At 46.2% G+C, this 23,295-nt stretch overlaps 1 protein-coding gene across 6 annotated transcripts; it reads left to right on the forward strand.

The window, feature by feature from the left end:
• The first annotated feature begins 70 nt into the window (after positions 1 to 70).
• SMPD4 (sphingomyelin phosphodiesterase 4) lies at positions 71 to 22,572 on the forward strand. Of its 6 annotated transcripts, XM_061561376.1 has the most exons (19): positions 71 to 295; positions 2,886 to 2,972; positions 3,667 to 3,803; positions 4,708 to 4,783; positions 5,224 to 5,326; positions 6,305 to 6,357; positions 7,346 to 7,497; positions 8,655 to 8,787; positions 9,635 to 9,706; positions 10,763 to 10,813; positions 13,221 to 13,310; positions 15,082 to 15,236; positions 15,821 to 15,911; positions 17,355 to 17,452; positions 17,936 to 18,099; positions 18,423 to 18,940; positions 19,787 to 19,919; positions 20,602 to 20,730; positions 21,362 to 22,572. In XM_061561376.1, the coding sequence occupies exons 1-19, from the start codon at positions 251 to 253 to the stop codon at positions 21,718 to 21,720; spliced, it is 2,646 nt and encodes an 881-aa protein (XP_061417360.1). In that variant the 5' UTR covers positions 71 to 250; the 3' UTR covers positions 21,721 to 22,572. The 6 variants fall into 6 exon arrangements, with proteins under 6 accessions (XP_061417360.1, XP_061417363.1, XP_061417361.1 ...); XM_061561379.1 differs by lacking the exon at positions 13,221 to 13,310; XM_061561377.1 differs by lacking the exon at positions 10,763 to 10,813.
• The last annotated feature ends 723 nt before the right edge of the window (positions 22,573 to 23,295 follow it).

Consider the following 23,295-nt stretch of genomic DNA (forward strand, 5'->3'; position numbering starts at 1 on the left):
CCCACGTGGCCACCGGTGACCCCCCCCCCCCCCCCCACGTGGCCACGTGCGCCCCCTCGTGGCCAGGACCCCCGCACTGCCGCGGCCACCGGCGGCGTCGTGCAGCGGCCGCCGTCGCCTTAGCCCGCGAAAAAGTCGAGAGAGCCAAAGGCAGCAAGCGGGCAGACGACAGCCGTAGCAGCAGCAGCAACGAAGGACCACAACAACCACCACCACCACAACCACCACCCTTCTCCACACCTCAGCAGCGATGGCTTTCGGCCCACAGGTTCCCGCCTACTACACGAGTCTGCTGGTGGGTGGACGGCGGTGTCTCCTCGCCTGCCAACCCGGGGCGTCCTCGCTCGCTCTCGGTTTCACGGTCATCTACGTACGGCGGTGGTGGTGGTAGTTGTGGTTGTTGTGGTGGTGGTTGTGGGATTCGCCGCTCGTGGCGGGCTCCGCTGCGTTGCGGCCTACTGCTCGGCTCGTCGTTGTTGGTGAAGTCGAGGCGGGGAAAGGCTGTAGTTGTAGCGGTAGCGATGATGATGTTGTAGCGGTAGCGATGATGATGTTGTTGATGATGATGTTGTTGATGATGATGTTGATGTTCAATCACTTGTCAGTCTGTTGCTGAATGAGTGGGGCGCCTGCCTCTTCACCCCCCCCCCCCCCATCGCGTGTGTTGTTTGACCATACTTCACACTTCACCATACTTCACCACACTTCACCACACTTGACCATACTTCACACTTCACCATACTACACCACACTTCACCACACTTCACCATACTTCACCACACTTCACCACACTTGACCATACTTCACACTTCACCATACTACACCACACTTCACCACACTTCACCACACTTCACCACACTTGACCATACTTCACACTTCACCATACTACACCACACTTCACCACACTTCACCATACTTCACCACACTTCACCACACTTGACCATACTTCACACTTCACCATACTACACCACACTTCACCATACTTCACCATACTTCACCACACTTCACCACACTTGACCATACTTCACCATACTACACCACACTTCACCACACTTCACCACACTTGGGCCCTGGCCTGGATTCCAACTCGGGTGGGTGGGTAGGAGTCGCGCAGTTCATCGCGCTAATACGTATTGTTCGCGTGGCGATAACTTTGTTGTTAATCATCACAATGGCAGTGATCACTGATAACGTGTGGTGGTGGCGGTGATGATGATGGTGATAATAGTTGAGGGATATGGAAATCGTGAAACTGTGGAGTTCTATCCGAGGCCGCGTGTGGATTGGGCCCAAAGCACATTGCAGTGGCGTTAGTCGGGGCCCTGTACTAATTTATAATCTGCTAAATGTTTGTAACAATATCACTTACAACGCTTAATAGTGACGCAGCGCCCGAGTGTAATTTCTCATTATTGAAACATCAAACTCTTTGGGCAGCCCGTAGGGGTACAACCCGTGTGTGTGAGTGTGTGTTGGTCGTGTATTTACAACATTTGGCTGATATTTGAACCGGTCACGGACCATCCCCTAGGTCGACTCGGCCTTAAACGAGTATCTGGTGCGGTGTGTAAATAGCAGCACTGGGGAGATACAAAGACGACCGGGCGTGGTGTTGGCCACCCACCCCCCCCCCCCCCCCCCGCGTGTGCCATACCGGCCTTCATATTGGCGGCATGATCGCATGCAATATGCCCCAACAGTCCTGTCAATGCGATGTTGGTGCCACTGAGTATGAGAGCTCGGGGCAAGCATCTACACTATGATGCTTGCCCCGAGCTCTCATACTCTGATGGTGCATTGTCCTTGAGTTGTGCGCCTTTTGGCGTCATCTGGTCCAACCCATATGAGACTAGGCTCGAAGGAAAGCTGTCTCGGGTGTGGACCAATCAACTTCAGGGACATTGCACATTATCAGAGTTATGTCTTTTGTTTGTATTTATGACTGCAGGTATTGCGGTCTATGCAAACACGACTCCTTGCAAAAAGGTGTCAGTTTTGTTGCCAGATAGAAGGGTAAAGAACCAATTATCATATTTTTACTGGCAAATGAGGTCCCCATAGTGTAGATGCTTGCCCCGAGCTCTCATACTCTGATGGTGCATTGTCCTTGAGTTGTGCGCCTTTTGGCGTCATCTGGTCCAACCCATATGAGACTAGGCTCGAAGGAAAGCTGTCTCGGGTGTGGACCAATCAACTTCAGGGACATTGCACATTATCAGAGTTATGTCTTTTGTTTGTATTTATGACTGCAGGTATTGCGGTCTATGCAAACACGACTCCTTGCAAAAAGGTGTCAGTTTTGTTGCCAGATAGAAGGGTAAAGAACCAATTATCATAGTATAATATACTTGGTACAATATACTGATACAGATACAGTGTATGTAGTACACTGGTATGTGCAGGCTTTGCATAGAGTACTTGATCAAAGTTGGGCATTTTTGACAATATTGGACGACATGTCAAGACAATTTAATAAAAGATGTGGGTAATTATCGGTACAGTTATTAAGTGGATTTTGAGAATAGTTACGTTAACAAATTTGATTAGTAATTTGGATATAAATAATTTGTCCAACTATCTTGATAAGGGAGAAATGTGCATAAAATACCATGTACTCATCGACGCTGGGATGATCATGGTGCATTCAGTTTCGTTTGTATGCAAAAACTGTAACATTCCATAAATAAGGCATATTTTTCAAAAACTTTAGGTAATTACTTTCAAAAACTCATGATTATGGAGAATTCAACCAAAAAAAACGGCTCTTTGGAGGTAAACACATTGGTTAAGTGTGCCAGGCTCTCCGACTAATTTGAATCTTCGTTAATGAGAGAAAAAACATTCTAGAGTTGTTTTCACAAAGCCCCTCGTGTGTGCTCGTGCAGGCTCAACTGAAGGCAGAACAGGTCAACAAGCCCCTTTTTTACTGCTGTGCAGACCTCACCAGGACCATTGACGAATACACCAGCAAGGTTTGCAATCCGCCACACCAACAATACCACTGTATTATCCCTGCATGTGTAATTTGATCTGATTAGCTGGAGAATCGGTAGGCCCTGCTTTGAATTTGTATCTGGCTCTCACCTGCCTCAACACAACACGTCCACCATGAAGACGGTGCATTGAAATGATTTTTTGCATCGCGAGGCCGTGAACGATGGTAACGGCTTTCAGAAGTCATTCAGCTAGCAGTGGGGAGTGAAGATATTCACACGGCACTGCTTTTAGCCATAACTGGGAATCAAACTCGGGTTGACGGGTTAATAATGGCAGATTTGAAGCTTTCGTGACTGCAAGTATTCATATTCTTAGGTTTTTTCGGTAAAGTCACGTAGGTAAAAAAAAATTAAAATGAACCATCACAGCACGATAGCTGTAACGGTTCCACCTGAAGACGGAAGCTTGTGTTGCCTCCGAAACGTCGTGATTTAATTTTTATTTTACTTTTATTAATTTAAATTTTTTTTTACCTACGTGACTTTACCAAAAAAACCTAAGAATATAATAATGGCAGCTTTCTCATTATTGCCTGGAGGTTCTGTGAAAGTATCCCATTTTGTCCTCATCAGAGAGTCGTGTGAATGTTGTAGTGTTGTGAATATTTTAGATATGACCTATGATTGTTCTGTGGCTCCCTAAACACCAACTGGGCATGTCTGTTTGCAGGATCTTCAAGGAATATTCGAGTGGCTGGTGGCCTCCATTTTTGGAGCTGATGGCGAACCAGGATGGAACCTCCTCTACATAAAAAATAAAGAGAGTCCTACGGATTATGCAGCCGTCAATGACTTCCTTTCCCCCTGGTACTGTATCCATACAACAAAAGCAACAATAACGACACAACACATCTTACACAACACACATGTTCATTAGCAGATGCTCGCACAAAGCACGTTACCACTCCGTGCAATTTAAAAGATGCGAAGTAGTCTGACATTTTTGGCGTTCTTCAGTGTAGCATGCTGGCAGATGTAGCCCAACATACACAATTTCACGTGTGTTATTTCCAGTAAGAGTGCATATGTGTCCCTGGTGAAATGTAGCAGAAAAACCTTCCTTTTTTCACGCAAGTCTTGTTGGCTATCGCGCTGAATAGATACTGTGAATAAATAATTATCATTATGCAAATACCATTAAGCATATCTATGGGACCTTTTTGGCAGTATCCAAAATGATGAAAAACAAGAATAGGGTTTACCCTTTCCATAGATATAACTGCTCGACCCGCGCTATAAGTGTTCTGATACTTCCATTGTTTTTGTACTGTTCTAACACTGGTGAGACAAGACCATTAAGAAGAAGGCTGTCTCTGGTGTAGGCCAGTTTCATAGACAATGCATCCATCATAAAATACATCGCGACTTTTCGGGCGCAACACAAGCGTCCGTCATCAGATGACGGATCATCAGATGACAGATCATCAGATGACGGACGCTTGTGTTGCGCCCGAAACGTCGTGATTTATTTTATTTTCTATCTACGTGACTTTACTGAAAGAACCAAAGAGTATGGATTCCTGCAGGCACGAAAGCTTCAAATCAAGAATGCATATATTATTAGAGCACGTTTGTTTGCATATTTTGCCACAAGTGTGTGTGGTTAATGCAGACTTGATGCCTTTAAAAAGTATTTATTTGGTGTTTGAACACCATTTAGCAGGCACGTATTCACTGAGTGAATGTGGTACTTTTGCATTCCTCTGTGCAGTGGTGCCATGATGAGGCTGGTGTACAAACTGCAGGTGGATGATGCCAAGTTCTCCTACCAAGTGTCCAAGCTGCCGGTAAGTGATATTTTTTTTAATGAATTTAATCCATCAACAAAAGCGGAGAACAACATATACGTGTGCAACTAATGCAGATCTGAACAACATAAGCCCAGCAATGTGTTCCCATTTTCATCCTGAGTTTTTACTTTGTTGCCATGACATGTAGGGAGGGGGAGGAGGCTTTGAGTGTTTAGAATTTTTATTCCGGAGGCAAGTTGAAACATCAATCCAAATAAAAGAAACGGAATTCTAACATAGAGGGGATATTACACATCGCTCAGGAACCTTGAGGTTATGCGGGAGGTAATAGGTGAATGGGAAGGTGTAATTATTGGGGACCAGGTCTCCTGACAGGTAGATGAGTCATACCGCATTACTTAGCTTCGGTGTTGCATGAGTGATGTTAAGATATACGTATGTGACCTAACATTGCTTGTGTTTTGTCTGCACTGCAGGCTCCGGCGCGAGGCGCCCTTCAGGAGGGCCTCCTTCCCACAGAGTCGCCCCTCTATGTCAACAAACTAGTGGGCGGTGGGCTTGTACTGTCTCTCTCCCTGAGTATCCTTTCGCAGAGTTCAAAGTTCATTTATTAGGTATAGCCCTGTGAGCCATTTGGCTCTTGAATCGGGCGCAACAAACAAAAAACAAAAACATGAACAAGAAAACATCTTAAAGTGACTATGTGCAAACAGAAAATCCAAGAAAAGACAGCAAAATATTGAGAAGGACAGTGCCGATATGCACAAACACTGCATTCCTTAATAGAGTATTTTTTTGGGTTAGATCGCGTAAATATAAATGTGTCTAGGGCATTTAACAAATTGATCAACAATAATTGGAAAAGCACACTTCTAAGTGTCATTAATTATGTTTGCATCTAGAATGTGGAAGAGGTTAAGAGGTCATCATGACAATTTTGTTGATGTCACCCGACCTCACTAAAGATTATTTTGGCTCGATCGTGCAGCTGTTGCAAAGTCAACAACCCGACCTCTTGGCCCACTGTTTCAGCATCCCAACCATCTGGGTGCCACTCCTAATGCCCGGCTCATTAACATGCCCTCTTCTGCTCTGGAAAGATGCCCTACCCATTACAACATCCTCTTCCTGATTGTGTTTACAATGTGGGAGGTGGTGTAAAAGTTACGTTCTACTTAACCAGTGTGACACCAGTTGCAATTTATTTGCCACTGATTAAATGTTTTCTTCAGATTAATCGTTGCAAATGTAATTCAAGGTGTGTCCACCTGACAACAAGTTGGGGCACACCACCCTATATTTGAATTCATGAAACATTTTGACTAATAAAGGGATCGTGGTCTTCCCACTGTCACGAAAGGTCTAAATACAAGAGACCATTCGGCAAGGTGGGAGAGATTACTTGAAGGGAAAGGCATGTAAACAACCCATCATACATTCCAGCGGCAGTGTTTTATTAATGACAATGGTCAAGCCAATTGTCATGAATGTTCATATGTCTAGCCAGCTCACAGTGTGTTGGTAAGCTACTTCCACCTTAATTGCTGCCACCTTCAGATGCCTTTGAGTATTATTTATTCAGCTTCGCCAACTACCTCGTTCTACCAAAGGTGAGACTAACAGGTTCCTTGGTACATCGATTATTTTTCACAAATTCAAGTTAACATCACTTATTAAAGAATTCTGGAACTGGTACCTTGCGCCACATTTATATTTACGGGATCTAACCCAAAACATCTTTATTATTGATAATATTGGTCGTGAAAGCCTACGTGTTAAGCTTGATTTATAAATGTATGCATTAGCAGCATTGTACACTAGTACCTGCCTCGTTATTAGGCAGGTACTGGTGTATGAAGAGTGCCTGTCTAATTACTACTATGTTTAGATTAATCTTAGTACGACCAGGTCATTCGCTACCACTATGTGTTGAGTTAGGGGTGTGGTGCCTTTGTAACCCCCCAAGTGAGAAGGTTTAAGTCATAACTCGTACATGTTAGTGATCATTCCTTAAACATAGAATGTTAATGCATTATAGTTTACAGACATTTGTAAATCCACGATTAGATAAAGGCCCCTGCATCAGTTTGCCCCACCCCGACGATTTTATGAAACGTCACAATTCAGGCTTGTGATTTAATTTCAAGAATCAATTATTTTATTTTAACATTGTGATAAATGTAACACGTGGTAGCCGGCCGGTGATGTAAATCACGTGCAAATTCTTATTCTTACACGCACAATTTTGTCAATGTATCGTGAGAGTAAGACTGAATCATTTCATGCCTTATTAGCCACGGGTGCCTCGTTACCCTGCTTACCGCATCCATAAGGGAGTACCCTCCCGTGACCTGCGAGCAGCCATTGCGATGGGTGGTGTCGGTCAGAGGTCGCAAACGGGTTTTGATTCCTTACCCGTACCCGGCCGCACCAGGGTTGCAAACGGCTACCCGCACCCGGCCGGGTACGGGTAGCCGGGTATCGGGTAGGGTACGGGTATCGGGTACCCGGTTGCGACCTCTGGTGTCGGTCAACCACAACTGATGCCTACGCTTGCCCTGGCTCGCAGGCTGTAAGCTTTCCTCCTGTAATTCACAGACGTCCCTGAGCCCCCAGTACGCGGCCGGTCCCAACAACCTGTACACGGCTTTGGTGGAAGACTACCTCAAGTACTTCCTGCCGACTATGGGAAATGCACCTGCGTCTCCAACACACACTCTAACCAAGGCCCCCTCCCCGCCTAACCACAGGTGACTTTATTGTTTTGAGAGCTTTGCAGCAGAGGTCGCAAACGGGTTTTGATTCCTTACCCGTACCCGAAATGAGTGACAAACGGTGACTCACCAGTGACTCACGGCCTACCCGTAACCGTACCCGGCCGCACCAGGGTCGCAAACGGCTACCCGTACCCGTACACGGCCGGGTACGGGTAGCTGGGTATCGGGTACCTGGTTGCGACCTCTGCTTTGCAGTTTTTTTAAATGGTAATGTCCCTTTGCGGTAACGACAATAACTGGCGTATGGGCAGGTCTGTGATTTTGGACGTGCGTTTTAAATACTCTATGGATACGGGTAATCATTAGTTTAATGATGAAGCCACTTGTTTACTTGGGCATAGTATGTTCCCCAATTAGCGCTGTAATTTGGATAGAAATAAATCATTTGTCCACCATTCTTAAAAAGGGAGAAATGCTCTTAATAGTACAGTGACAGACGTAATCAAATAAATGTTTTCTTCCATGCCAGGATACTGGTGATGCATTCAGCGTTGTGTATTTCACACCATTGCCTTGATCTAGAAATAATCCCAACTTTACAAAACTCCAGAATAGTCACCTTAAACACGACACCCTGTGTGTTTTGTATTGTGTGTTGTAACATTCTGACCTGACCCTACTGGACATGTGTGGAAACGAGCATTATAGCTCATCGGGATAAATATTCTGATGCTGACTTATGATGATTTTGCAATTTTGACTGTTGACGTCAAATTTGTGCAACTTGCCCCCATGAGAGGTGGCTGGGTGGCTGTCATGGGGCTAATATCAGATCAGAGCACTGAGCAAGCAACGCTCAGATTCTGCGTTTTCATCTGACTTTCAGCTGCCTGTGGTTAAACCAGATTGTCAAGTGCAGCGAGTTCATAGTCTCAGCCTGATCACCAATGACTCCACAAAAAAATCAATAATGTAAAATTTGCTTTTTCACATCATTTGCGACCCGACGCCTTGCAGTCGTGTCAGTGTCGTCTTGCTAACAATGATTTAACGTGCTCGTTCCCCATAAGTGTCTCTGAAATTCGCTCCTCTCCCAAAGCGCTTGGCTGGATATCAAAACTTAACAACACATGTTGCTTTGTCACCCTATATGAAATAATCAATACGGTAATTATGGTATTTCTCTTCAGGCCAGTGAGCTGCCTGCAGTCTCCATACTCCAGCCCTCTGTCCGCCCTCCTGAAGAGACCCATCCAGCACCAGTCGCCTGTCACACCAGACCCAGCCGCACACCAGATCTGGCACTCTGAGACGCTCTTGCAGGTAAACCAATTCAAACGCTCCCAATGAGGCTGAAGCAATAGTAGTTTGACACGCAAGAATGTGATTCATGAAAAGCAAACTGCACGATTTTGACCATTGGATGGGATCCTTCAATCATGCCTTCCGTGTAACGTGGCATCCCCGTGTGAATACTTGCTCATGCCACTGCTAGTGGAATGGCCTTCAACTATAGGGAGTGGTCAAGAGATTCCCTCCAGATGGTACCTTTTCTTAAAAGCTCTCCAGACGTCTTTAAAGAGGTGGGAGTAGCCATATAATTTACCCCACACGTACGATCTGTCGATCAGCTTGCTGTGGGTGTATCTATTTGTACTGCTGCGCGGACAGAGACGGGAACATTTCACAAACTCGCCAATTGTTTAATCTGCCGGAAACAGTAGATCGAATCGAACTGACGACCTCTGAATTGCAATGTAATCATGCTCCCCGTTACTCCATGGCAGCATCCCGCTACTTACTGCGTGGATAATGTGCAGAGTCGTGTTGTAGACAACCAACCCAAAAAGCTCCCATCGCTGTTCACGGGAAACGAGCTGTTGTATGCATGCATGTACGTTGAACTTCTTTCGCACCGTACGTAGCCAACCGTACTAATCGGTTGCAGCGGAAGGACAACAAACTGAACACAAAAAGTAGTTCTAAAGAAATTAGTTTTCATCTAGCTCGAGTGGCTTCCTAATATTGGACGGAAGAGCGTTCCAGACGGCCGCAGAAGCGCATCTGAACGTGCGCAAAGCAGTGACCGTCTTTGTTCGATGGCCAGCCAAAATGTTGTTGACTCGTTCATTAGGACTCCGCTGAAACCGCTGTCGTTTTTCCTCCACAGGTGTTTGTGGAGCTTTGGTTGCACCATTACTCCCCAGAGGTATTCCAGAAAATGCAGTCCCCACAGGCTCGGGTAAATGTTTTGCCCGTCGACATGCCATTCCGCTCGGCGCGCACAGCAGATTGCATCCTCGTCGCATTCCCACACGGGCCATAATGACGTGAATTGTATGTTCCCAATGAGGGGTGGGGGGGGGGGGGGGGGGAAGGGGCAGTGGGGCAGGCGAAGGAATTTAAGGGGATGGTGATAATAGGATAAGGTTGGCCACGGGGTCAAGGATGCAGCAAAGCGTGCATCATGGCTTCACTAAATTACTTGGGTGGCCCACTTTTTCCTCCCCCTCTTCCCATGCACACGGGGACTTGAATACTTCGTCACAGTGTAGTGAAGCAATTATGAATCGGATGCCCAACGCTCATTTGGCTTTATTTGGTCTCTTCCAATGTAGGGGCAACATTTTGCATGTCTTCACTACGAAGTTCGCAGACTGATGCAAATTTAAATTCTCCAGTGATCTAAGTGGAGTTTCACTGATTCAGTTGGCTGCTCTGGTTGTGTATGACAACTTAAATTGGTCCATGATATCCATGGCAATCAAGGCAATTATATGGCAGAAAACAGCCATGGCCACTTGGCCACAAAGCATTTTTTTTTGTCTTGGTGGTTCTATTTGGGACCATTAAATGTATGATGTCTAGCAGCCATGTGACTTGAATTTAAATTTGCCTAGTTTTGTATTTTTTAGTATTCATACAATTTGAATATAACGAAATTTCCTCACCTCATTTTCTTCTAAAAGGAGTCATGTGCAGTGATGTCTATGAAGATTAATTTCAAGTGAGAAATAAAAGGCAAATGTCTGCTTGCTAAAACAATGATAATTTTAATTATATGAAACAAAATGTTTGAGTGACCGTTTGGACTATTACGTAACGTGCAGTTAGCAAACAGGATTTTTCGTAATGACAATGCATTTGGCCCCCAGTATGACTGTGATTAACAACAATTCCACACCCGAACAATCCTGCTTCATACATCCCAAAGCTGCTGATAACTGCCTCTTCTGCATGTAACTTATTTCCCTGCTACTGCCGATGCGCGCTTGGTGTGGTGTCCTAATGATTTCAGCTTGCAATGCATCGCTGCAACGCCACCGCTGCCTGGCTAATGAGACGCGAGGTACAAGGCGATTCGTGAGAATGTCGCTTCTCTCTGTTCGATCGGCCAAACCTTGACCCATCCCGAGACAGCTGGTGTTTTTCCAGAATGCCTTGTTAGTTGTGGCCGATGGTGTCATGGATGGCGTCATCGACAAAGTGTTAAAAGGGTGATTATTAGAGTTTTAACAATTCATTTTTTTCATTGATTAATATCGATGCTTAAGCGAGTGACATGTGCATCAAATATTGTGTGCAATATCCACGTTTTTTTTCGATTTGTGAAGGTTCTGAATTGGGTCACGTGGTCTCTACATCTATATGAACCAAAATATAATAACAAATATATATTACTCGATATAATCACGACTCTAAATCGTGATATATTATCCACTTAATCTAATCCCGACAGGTCATCAAATGGGGGTGGGTGGGATTGTGAATCACCAGTAGTGATAATGAAGGCAGAGTTTGCAAGTCGTCCAAAGCCACTGTCATAACTCTGATGGTAGAGGTCTTTTCTAATGTTTGAGTGAAGCATCTAATTGCACAACTTCTTTTGAAGCTTGCCCATTCACGTGGTCCATCAGCCACGCCTAACATTGGCACATTGTGAATTCCGAGCGGGATATCTGACCGACTGAAATAGAGTTGTGGTTAATGCCTTTGCTGCATGGCAGTAAAGCCACTCTCCCCTCTGTAACCATGTCATCGCATTGTATGAATGCACATATTAGTAGAGACCTCATCTACTTACATGTAACTGTCTTGTGCACTAAAACCATAACTAATACCCCATCTGCCTTCCATTGGCGCATGCCAGAAAATCATCCACCTGCATGTTTTACAGGCAGTAATTGTTGTGCGTGTCTTTTTTTTCATTGCTTTAACATGACACGGTTATCGTTGCGTTTACGGAGAAAATCTCAGTAGATGCGAACCATTTTGTGGTGGGAAAGTGTCTTCGATATTGCACTACAGGGGAAAACATAGCACTTACCATTTTTCTGTGAGCCTACATGGATCATACTCTTATGAACATAAATCTAACACACAATACCAGTATTTTAACAAACCAAGTAATTTCGATTTAAAGCTTTCGTGACCGCAGGGATTCATCTTCTTGGCTCTTTCGGTTAAGTCACGTAGAATGGAAATAATAGAATAATAAACATTAAATAATAAAAATGCAACACAATTTCTGATGTTTAATTTTTTTATTTTATTATTTCCATTCTACGTGACTTTACCGAAAGAACCAAGAAGATGAAACCAAGTAATACTAAGAGTAACAGAACTTAAACGTCTTAGAACTACATTCGTTCAATCGTTGATTTCACTGTGAACCAAAAACTATTTTCGTCTGAAAACAATTACCGGAGTAAACTGAGGTCGCATTGCAAGGTGGCACACTTTTTGTTGCACCATGCGGAAAAGAAAAACTTCATCTTCAGCCCTCAAAATACATGCATCGCATGTGGTGAAGCATGCCAGCTCTTGTCGGCTCGCAAAAATGAACGACCGTGTGATCTCAAACTTTTTGCTATCGAGTGGCGTGCTGGTGTCCATGCAGTGGTTTCAGTGTGCCACCTGTTGCTTTTGTCCTGTGTCCATTTGGTGTTGTTTGTGTTGGTGCAGTCGAGTGCTGATTTAAGGCAATCGTCCATTGGAGATATTGCTTAAATCATTATCAAAGAGATTGTTGCTTAAAGCGGTTAAATAGTATGAAACTGGGGCTGTGGGGAAGTGTGGCAAGTTTATGATGGATCATACAATTTCATCGTCCTAAGGAAGAAGCATGAATAGTCTTGTAAAGAAGGGTGCATGACATCCACGTACTGTATACAATGTTGACGTATAAACTCGCTTCAGTGGCAGCCGCGACACGCAAGTATAGCTTTTTCGATTTAAAGCTTTCGTGACTGCAGGGATTCATCTTGGTTCTTTCGGTAAAGTCACGTAGAAGGGAAATAATAAAATAATAAAAATAAAACATTCAATAATTCTCACGACGTTTCGGCTACAACGCAAGCAGCCGTCCTCAGGTGAAGCTTGGTGGTGTTTCATTCTTCACCTGAGGACGGCTGCTTGCGTTGTAGCCGAAACGTCGTGAGAATTATTTTATTATGTTTTATTTTTATTATTTTATTATTTCCCTTCTACGTGACTTTACCGAAAGAACCAAGAAGATGTAGCTTTTTCGTGATCGCTTTACATGGTGCAAAGAGCTCGATAGTACATGACAAAAAGCATAACCCGGGCCCAGCTTTGACAGCCACCACTGTCTCTCTCTCTTGAGAAGCGCCCGAGCTGTGGGTTAAATCCGCCCTCGACTGCGCTCGTTGTTTCTCCCTCTCCCCGCATCCCCCCCCCACCGCCGCCTGTTTCCTCCTTGTGATCGCCTGCCACGTGCGCTGTGCCTGTGTCAGATGGAGGTGATGCAGTGGCGCCTGTGTGCCCAGGGCGTGCCGCTCGGTAGCCCTCTCCCGCCCGCCTACTGCGGCCTACTCCTGCAGGAAGTAAATGATTGAGAGCGGAGAGGGGCAGGCTGCAGGACCTTGCGGGCCAGACACACGGCGCGTTCCACTTATCGTGCCAGGCCATTTTTCTTGTTTTTCTCTCGTCAATCGGCACGTGACGAGTCATCTGTTTTAAAATTTTATCCGACGCTCGCAAATTACGTGCATCGAAGGAACGAGTAAGACAATGTGACTGTACGAAGAAAATTTTTTGTTTCGTCAAATAATAACAGTTCATGACATTATGGGGAGCAAATTTTATGCTTATCGTGTAACGTCGATTCACAGGCACCGTGCACCGGTTGATTTGGTTGTAGTGGGAAACGTGGACCGTGTGTTGCCCGCCAGGACCCGTGGTGGCTCCGTTACCTCCTTAGAAAGCATGCACCTTGAAGTGGCACGCACGCAGCAAAGGCATCTTGGCAGCAGTGCTTGTTTGCAGGGGCGGAGGTTAGCGTTTGGCTAAACTTATTTTGGCTGGGTATGCGGTATGGCATCCCGTTGCATACCATACCGCAGAAGCAATTATATGTTTCCTAGTCATTTACATTTACCGTGATTATGCAGTCTGTCCGATCTTCTGCATACATGTTCTTTGTTGGCTGCAGAAACCCTATTTCACATTTCAGTCCAAATTGTCCTCTGTTTTCAGGTGAAGCCTTTTTTTGTAGGCATTGGCACGCAGTGGATTGAACCTAATAGAGAGTTTGTCCAGCTTTCTTTAATGACTTTAATGACACACTTGGGTTCAAGCCAAGATCAACGAGCCACCCACATATCAATAACTAATGATATGGAACTTACTTTGGTGTAATCCATTCTGCTCTTGAAGCTGTCGTTAATGCCCACAGCCAACGCAAAACAGAGTAGATATAATTTGAACATTTCCAGATATGTTTTATTTTTTATTTTTAACAATCGTCTCAGCTCTTATCTCCCTTGCCCCCTTTCAAAAAGTCTTGGGATCCTTTCACCTGCTTTCAGTCTGTCTTGGATGTCTGTCCTCTTTGATGGCCATGGAATCATCACCCCTTTCCACATCTGCATGGGGGCACGGCCCGTGTTCAGCATCCATTTTTTGCGTGTGAGATTTCCACCAATTAAACGTCATGCTCTCATTAACCACATGCCGCTGCCATCCATCACTTAACAAGCATGTGCACACACGCACTTGTACAGCCGCTGCTGGATGAGGGCCTCCCCACGCTTGAGTTATAGGGGTTATTTGACCATTCTTCACGCCGAAGGTGGGGAGCATACTCTAGGGAGTATTGTACAGCTTTATAGTTTTATGTAGTGCGCTCTGCTCTTGACCATGAATGGCAATCGCGCATCCAAACACTATCCAGGCCCAACAATACTTAGCTTCGAAATCTGATAAGATAAGATCGGACACATTCTGGGTGAATTTGATCCTTATGCATGGGATGAGATCGTGAACTGGTTAAAATGATGGCAACTGTGAACGACACCATAACGTTTAAGCTTTCTGCATTTATATGCATCCTATAAATTCGGCAGCTTGCTATGCAGCCTTAAGCACACAGGGGATAGCGAAGCTTGCCTGCCATCTGTGTTAAGCCTTGGCTTTCTGCTTTGTTCTTTCCCGCAACCTGATTTACTTTTTTTTGGGGGGGGGGGGCGCGGGTGGGGGGGTCGTTTCCTGCGTTTGGCGGCTGTTGGATGCATTATGGGCTGCTTGGCTGCTGCTTGGTGGGTCGTGTGCACAACGCGCGCGTGCGTGTGCTCGCGCCCGCACGACGTCTCGCAGGAACAGTTTGTGCCGACGGAGGAGCACGTGCGGGTGGTCCGCCTGCTCGTCAAGCACCTGCATTACTTCAGCAGCAGTGCGCGCGACCCGCCGCCCGCCTCCCCCTCGTCCCCATACCACTCGCAACCTACGAGCCCGCTCGACAACTTCAAACGGTGAGCGTCGTGAATATGTGCAACCTCGAAGAATGTGATTTGTGAACGGCGAAAGGCATGAATGTGAACATAGGGTTCAATCATGCTTTGCGGGTCAAGTTCAAGTTCATTGATTAGGTATAGCCCTGTGAGCCATTCGGCTCTTGAATCGGGTGCAACCGCAACAAACAAAAAAACATGAACAAGAAAACATCTTAAAGTGACTATGTGCAAACAGAAAATCCAAGAAAAGACAGCAAAATATTGCACTTGACATCACTGTACAGCCCGTGTATAATGAAGGTTTAAAAAACACGTCACTCGAAATCATTTCTGAAGCACTTCCGTGATATCTGCTTTTGTGGGTGGTTCTTTTAACCGGGGTTGCACTGCTCTGCGAAAATTTCCGATCATAATTTCTGAACGGGTTGTTTTTTCTCGTGACATAGGATGCCGATAGCATACGTGAAATTTAATTCGTGAAAATCAAATTGAAAGTAAAGCAAGTACGTACACAAATCGGTCCCCCTCAATGCGTGGTCAAACATGAGGTTGTTGGCTGTGTCACAATGGGCCAACTGAAATGCTTTGTTGTGTGTGTCCAGGGTGGTGATTCCAAGGTTTGTACAGAAGAAGCTCTACGTGTTCCTGCAGCATTGTTTCAGCCACTGGCCGCTCGACTACTCCTTCCGAGTGGTAAGTGTCCATGTGCCAGCAGCCCGTGGGTGATTGAGTGTCCGATGCACCCTCCCCCCAAGGTGTGCAAACAGTGCACCCCATGAGTCGGTGAACTGGGCCATACAACTCATAGAAAATGACAATGCCACTTACAATGGCATAGATGGTGGACCAAGGTCCTAGTGGACTCCAGAGGCAGGCATGGCACAATAATTACCTTCTGCTGCCATGAGTCGGTGAGTCGGTGAACTGGGCCATACAACTCATAGAAAATGACAATGCCACTTACAATGGCATAGATGGTGGACCAAGGTCCTAGTGGACTCCAGAGGCAGGCATGGCACAATAATTACCTTCTGCTGCCATGAGTCGGTGAGTCGGTGAACTGGGCCATACAACTCATAGAAAATGACAATGCCACTTACAATGGCATAGATGGTGGACCAAGGTCCTAGTGGACTCAAGAGGCAGACATGGCACAATAATTACCTTCTGCTGTCGGGGTTGGACAACCAGGCTTTAAGGACAAGGAAGCCATGCAATACACGCATACCCCGTTTAGCGCGAGGGATGTGTGCCTGGAAACGAGAGTGCTAGTTGAATTAGCGCTATAACTGGGTCACTATAGCATAGGCCCTATGGAGATGTGTTCCCGACATCATAATTTATCACCTAAGACCAACACATGTGGGGTTCAGTGGGTTATTGGAACAATAATAAAGATAAACATGATTTATGATATAGATAAACATGATCTGTGACTTAACTCTCCCCAGTTTAACACTTAGGCTTTCCTGACCAATATCCATATTAAAGATTTTTTTGGGTTAGATCGCGATCTAACCTAAAAAGACCTCTTATTGACTCCCTCCAGTTTTAGAGGAAAGCGCTCATTGGTGGAGAGCTAATGCCATGCCAACTCGAGTGATGGTGCTTGTTCATTAGCTGAGGGAGGGCGGAGAGTGTAGGGCCCTAATGTACAGTATTTGGATGAGAATGTACACAGAGTTAACTCAAGTACGGATTTTCATCCTTATGTTATTTATTGTAGGTTACGTATGTACTGTATTACATTTTTTATATATATGTATTTTTTTTGCTATTTTTCCCAAGAACAAACCGCTCGTAACGAATCGGCGCTGTCCGGGGTACCGCTAAACGGGATATGCGTGTAATATTTTTGCCGGCTATAGTATGCCAGTAGGGGGCGATGCTGTTACATGTTTTACCCAATTATATAATTTGTGGGTAATCTTTTTAATACATTTTTGCCAATAACATTACGGGATCGTTAACGTTCACCGTCAAGCAGACGACATCTATTTTATGCACCGTCCATACTAACGCTGCCCTGATTAGCAAAGGCACAATCCGTCGACCATGAAACCATGCTCAGGGTGGTCTAACCTGCCAGTGGCTTTTCAGCAAGTGAGCAAACGAGTGGTGCACCCTTTCGTTCAGGTGCTGGAGACGTGGCTGAGCTACATCCAGCCGTGGCGCTACACGGAGTGGCCGAACGGTGGCGGAGAGTCGGACGACCCCACCGTCCCCGACAAGTGGTGAGGCTGCAAGCGTGAGCTGCAATTGCGCCTGACCTTGGTCGAGTGTTCCATGGCTTTTGTTCTCGGTGCAGGGTCTTCTTCTTTGATCCTCTGCCCAATAGCAGGTCGTTAGCTCAAACGGCGGCTGCCCAGTCTTCAACCGTCTTCGCTTCCCTCAGTGTTGCAGGGTGCACAGATCAAATCTAAGCTCCAGTCACGTGTGAATGCGTAATAACTTGAATGCATGATAGTTAATCTGTATGGATCCCTATGATCTAGGCATGTAATTATGCACACCGCCAACGTCTGTGATTTGATGAATTGTTACGACCAACTCTGCTTTCAATCGCCATGAAGTTAACCATGGCCGGGAATCGAAATTAGGTCACCGAGTTAATAGCGCATTGCATGAACCACTAAGCCACTGCTCCACCCGATGGATGTTAACCCAGTCTTTTCTGACCTCTGACATAACGCGTCCTGTGCTTGTCGTTACGGCAGGGCGGTGTTCGTGCAGGAGAACCTGCTCTTCTACACGCGACTCTTCCAGGTGTTTGTGGGCCGCACCTTGCGCTCCGACCTCAGCTCGGCGCGGCACACACTCATGGCGTACCGGGCCGCCAAGGTGTACGCGCAGTGCAACTTGTGCGCGCTCATCATGAAAGGTGCGTCGCACGTGTTACGGGAGCGACAGGGATGCTGGACGTGCTCCGATCTGGACCGTACATTTGTAACAGTCTTGAGGGTCGTCGATTTTGGTTGCTTTGTACGATTGTTTTATATGTAAGTGTCCCTTTTGTCAATTCACTGCCGGGCCACCCAATGGCATAAGAGCCTTGGAGGTTGTTTAACCTCGCTTCACCACGCTCGTTCATGCGCTTTGGTGTGGAGCATGAGCTTATGCTGCCTACAGCATAGTATATTCCTATCACCCACGCGAGCGATCGCCATTCTGATTTCCATCACCCTGTGCGCTCCCTTTAACCAGGCGAGCAGCTGCTGCAAGAGCCTGAGCACATCTCTCCCCAGCGCCAGCAGCAGTCGCCGGCGGCACGGGGCTCTTCCCCGGCCCCAGCACCGCCCTCCTCCCTGCGGTGGGGGGGCGGCGGCGCGCACCCCCCCCGCCAGGCGCTACCCGGTGACGGCGCGGCTCGCGTGCGCTTGCACGTGTGCGCGCTCGAGGGCCAGGAGCGCACCTACACGCCCCTGTTCGGCTCGGAAGGCCGCACCGCCGTCCTGCAGCTGGTGCAGGCACTGCAGCAGGCCCAGAGGCAGGCGGCCGCGGCGATGACGGCACCCTATCGGGCAGGCGAGGTCATTTCGAGTGGTGGCGGTGGCAGCAACGGTCCGAGCGGCGGGCGCTCTTTCCTCTCCATGCTGGGCCTCACGTGGGACTTGGGGTACGGGTCGGCGAGCGCCAACGGGGACGACTACGAGGCGGTGGACACGCGCAAGCTAGGAGAACACCTGCAGAAGTCCATCGAGTTCTTTTCGCAGACATTCAGGGTGTGGTGTAATTTTTTGCATCTTAAGCATCTTAAGATAATTTATTATTAACTTACAAGTACATGTACAGCCGTCTTTTCAGTCCATTGCTGGGTGAGGGCACAGCATGGAGTGAAAGCAAGGAGAAAAGTTGTGGTAGCACAGAACCACAGTACAACATTGCCGTCTTGCTGCCCACCATGCAATGCAAGCCCTATGAGATCATGTTTGCACATAGTGGTCACCCCCAACCAAGCACTATCCAGGCTCAAACCTGCTTAATTTACAAGATCTGATGAGATCGAGTGCATTGCGAGCAATTTTGTGTTGCATCGTTCCCACATTGTACAAGGTCTTTTTAAATTTTTATTTAAAGCTTTCGTTACTGCAGGGATTCATATTCTTGGTTCTTTCGGTAAAGTCACGAAGGAAAATAATAAAAATATAAAACAATAAAATTCTCACGTTTCGACTGCAATCACAAGCAATCATCATCAGGTGTGAAATCCACAGCAAGAAAATAAAAAAAAATATTGCTGTGGATTTCACTCCTGATGAATGCTTGTGTTGCAGTCGAAACGTCGTGAGAATGTTTTGTTATTTTATATTATGTCCCTTCTACGTGACTTTACCGAAAGAACCAAGAATATATAAGGTCTTTTTAGTAAGAGGCTCAAGCACATAGGCTTTCTCACTGTCATAAAGTACAGTCCAAGTGCGACCATATCTCAAAACACTTGACAGAAGCAGTAAAAAACACTGAAAATCTTAATTGCAAAAAACGTCCTTGCGACACCGTTGGAGCCAAGGCAGGTCATGGGAGAGTTCCCATGCCGCAAATGAGCCGCGTTGTTTTGCTTGTTTCAGATAAACGCGGCGCTTGTGGTTCCGCGACACTCGTGGATGGGCCCCGGTGCGCCAGACTTTGGCACCAGGCGAGCTTCCGGACTGTGCGCCGGGGAAGGATGGTCAGATGCTCACACCGCTCGGCCGTTACCAGGTTACCGCACCCAAGTCACTCGATGTAATAATAGTCATTGAGAGCTCTCGTTCAGTCCCCTGCTGGATGAAGGGCTGCCCACATGCAGTGTCGGTTGTGGTGGTTCCTTCACCATATTTCACCGTGTTGGTCAGTGTCGGTTAGCCATGGTGGTGAATTAAACTCCGGTTGCTGGGTTCATCGCGCTCACCACAACACTACCACTCCACCCCACGTGCTCTAACGTTCCATTTGTTGTTTGTAATCGTCAAGAATTTTTTTTATATATATCCGTTAAACCATCAGAATCTACAACATTGGGACGTTTAGTCAATTACATTCACAAAAGCGTTTGCGATCTGGGAACTGGAATTCCAGGAGAAAACATCTGCATAACGGAACGGCACTCCAAGGTCCACGCAGATGAGGTCACAACTCACTTGCTGTACGACCATCTCCTGGCTAGCTCACAGCCCAGCAGATTTGGGAATTTAACAAACCTCTATATGATCCACCGACCTTTACCTCCCGAAGCACTGGCACTGCAGGTGTGTATGACCAGGCCCGGCTCACGGTGCCCACATCCAGAACTCCTCTGCAAATACATTCCATCTTATTAGGCTACATGTTAGGTATGAATATATATTTTTAAATACGACGTGCTTGTTTGTAGTAATGTTTATTCTGTTACTGGTGCATGCAGCTGATGAATGGGCTACGTCGCTTCAACATCCAATATTCGGGAGACCCCGAACTGCAGCCTATCAGAAGCTACGAAAACCCCACGCTCGTTCGGTTGCTGTATCGTCTGACATCCGCTCTCAACCTCCGGGTAAGCCGTAACTCAAACACTTCGATATGATGCGACTGGTGTGTTCACATTGGTGGTGCTTGAATTAAGCAATACCGAGCCAGATCCCTTTTCCCACCCTGCCTTTTGTTGCACCTTCCCCAGTGTTGGCCCCAATTTCTGCAACGACTTACATTCATATCTTGCCTATAATGTAAAAAGCATCTCAAAGCACAAGAAGGCAACGGGAGGGAATGAGTGTGCTATGTTGATCTTGCTTCATCCCCCTCTACTTGGTCTCGTTGGTCCTGGGCCGGACCGCGCTGTTGCTCTCTCCCATGTGTCGATGCTGTCACCAACCCCACACTTTCCATTTCACCTTCCCTAATGTTTTCCCTCACTTGGGACAATCATTGAATCTATGCGGCAGGGTGGGTGATGAATCCATCATTACGCTCACTGTGTGCGGCTAGATTGTTGTCCTTCCCCTGCACCTCCGATTAGCATGGTTGGCTACGTACGGTGCGAAATAAGTTCATACATACATCGACATGCATTTCAGAATTGAATTAAGTGCAAATGGTATGATAGTGATTTTACAGCCCTTTGTCAAGTCTACCTAACATATACCCCTGTCCTACCCCATGATTGTTCCAATGTGTTCCCTCTGCAGTACAACAGTCAGATGCAGGCGCTGTGCAGGCGGCCAGGTTTCCTGGGCCGCCTCTCGCGATACTACCTCTGTCCGCCAAGGGTCGCGTCCATGCCAAGGCTCTCATCAACAGAGAGCAACTCTTCTTCCTCCTCCTCATTCCGGGAGCCAGTGATAATGGCGGCAGCGGCAGCGCATACACCCCGCCTGAGCTTGCGCTTCCTGGCAAGCTACAGGAACGCGCTGGGCCTGCTGCTGTTGTACACGCTGGCCCGCGTGCTCCTGTCGCTCGACCCCCTGGGGTTCATGCTGCTGCTGCTCTTGGCGGCGTTGGGGTACGGTGTCATCAAGACGCTGCTCAGGGAGCGGTCGCACATTGACTGAGCAACCGACATTACACCTTGCACTGCCATCCCCATCCCCGGCCCCTTGTCAGTTCACGGCCGTTAGAATTGGACGAAGTTGTTTAGTAGGGGGCATGTAACGATGCATTGAGTCACGGATTCTGAATTGCGCAATATGTTTACGCTTAATATTGCATCTAATGATTACATTTGTGCAGATTATATGCTGGTGTTTATTTACAGCCCTTTGTCAATCCACTGCCAGATGAACGCCTTTCCATGCCGTGTTGGTCATTGGGATAATTTGACTACTTCACCATGCGAGTCAGTTTGGATTGTTGGCACAGTGGTCAGCTCTTGGTTTGATTCTTGAACGTGTCTAACGTCATTGGCATATGCTATCTAAATGAGTCATGGCCCCCACTTGACCAATCTACTGATAAGCGTGGCAAAGCGAAGTAATACACTGCATGACTGAAGTCATGCAGTGTATTGACAAGACGACATATTATTTGCAAGTGTTAGTTGGACTAATGGAGCGAATAAAAGGAAATTGCAAAAAATTCGAGAATCCCGATGAGGTGGATAAACAGAAGACTTAATTCTTGAATTGTATCACGATTCATGGACTGGTTTGTGGATCATTACATGCCTGCTGTTTAGGCTTATGTCCACAAAGAGATGTTGAAGAGGATTTTTGTATTCTTGACAATGCATTCTTTTCTTCATTGTCATGATGTTATAAGCGGAGTTTTTGTTTTGTAATTGAAATGAAACATGGGTCATTCATATCTATTTTAATAAGATGAATATCGATTTGTTAAGTATGTTTTATAAACAGCTTTCTTCATGTGTTTTTAGAATATAAAAATAAAAAAGATCAACCAATGCAGAAGTTAAGTCTCATGAAAAACCACAGTTTTAATGTGTATACCTTAACATGTCATCAGGAATGCTGGGTCGTATGCTGAAGAGCACAATTTAAATGCACTAAATTTCGATGTAAAGCTTTCGTGACTGCAGGGATTCATCTTCTTGGTTCTTTCGGTAAAGTCACGTAGAAGGGAAATCATAAAATAATAAAAAATAATAAAATACAATTCTCACGACGTTTCGCCCACAACGCAAGCAGCCGTCCTCAGGTGAAGAACAGGGCTGTCGGAAAGACAGCGTCATTCCCTTCTACGTGACTTTACCGAAAGAACCAAGAAGTTAAATGCACTAGTCATACATCAACCAAATGCAAATAGTGGTTCTAGATTTGAAGCTTTCGTGACTGCAAAGATTCATATTCTTAGGTTTTTTTTTCGGTTAAGTCACGTAAGTAAAAACATCAAAATAAAATAAAAATCACGACGTTTCGGAGGCAACACAAGTCTCCGTCATCAGGTGGGACCGTCACAGCCGAATTAGCTGCATCAAGTGAAGCAATGATTCAAGATGTAATCCCTTATAAGCAAGTTGAAGGGAGGTGGAGAGGGGGGGTTGGAGAGCTTATCAGACTGTGGTAGCCAATGAATGGAAACGTATCGGGAGGGAGGAGCGGTGATCAAAGACTGCACGCAGTGCTCAACACAATGAATGCGTTTCCATTCATTGTGTTGAGCACTG

This window comes from Lethenteron reissneri, chromosome 27, assembly GCF_015708825.2.
Source record: "Lethenteron reissneri isolate LAM-NWPU_2019-01 chromosome 27, ASM1570882v1, whole genome shotgun sequence".
Lineage (NCBI taxonomy): Eukaryota > Metazoa > Chordata > Hyperoartia > Petromyzontiformes > Petromyzontidae > Lethenteron > Lethenteron reissneri.

Coding starts and splice junctions, on each gene's coding strand:
- SMPD4 (XM_061561376.1), top strand. CDS start 251: ATGGCTTTCGGCCCACAGGTTCCCGCCTACTACACGAGTCTGCTG. Junction 17,453..17,935: donor CCCACCGTCCCCGACAAGTG/GTGAGGCTGCAA, acceptor TCGTTACGGCAG/GGCGGTGTTCGTGCAGGAGA. Junction 18,100..18,422: donor GTGCGCGCTCATCATGAAAG/GTGCGTCGCACG, acceptor CCCTTTAACCAG/GCGAGCAGCTGCTGCAAGAG.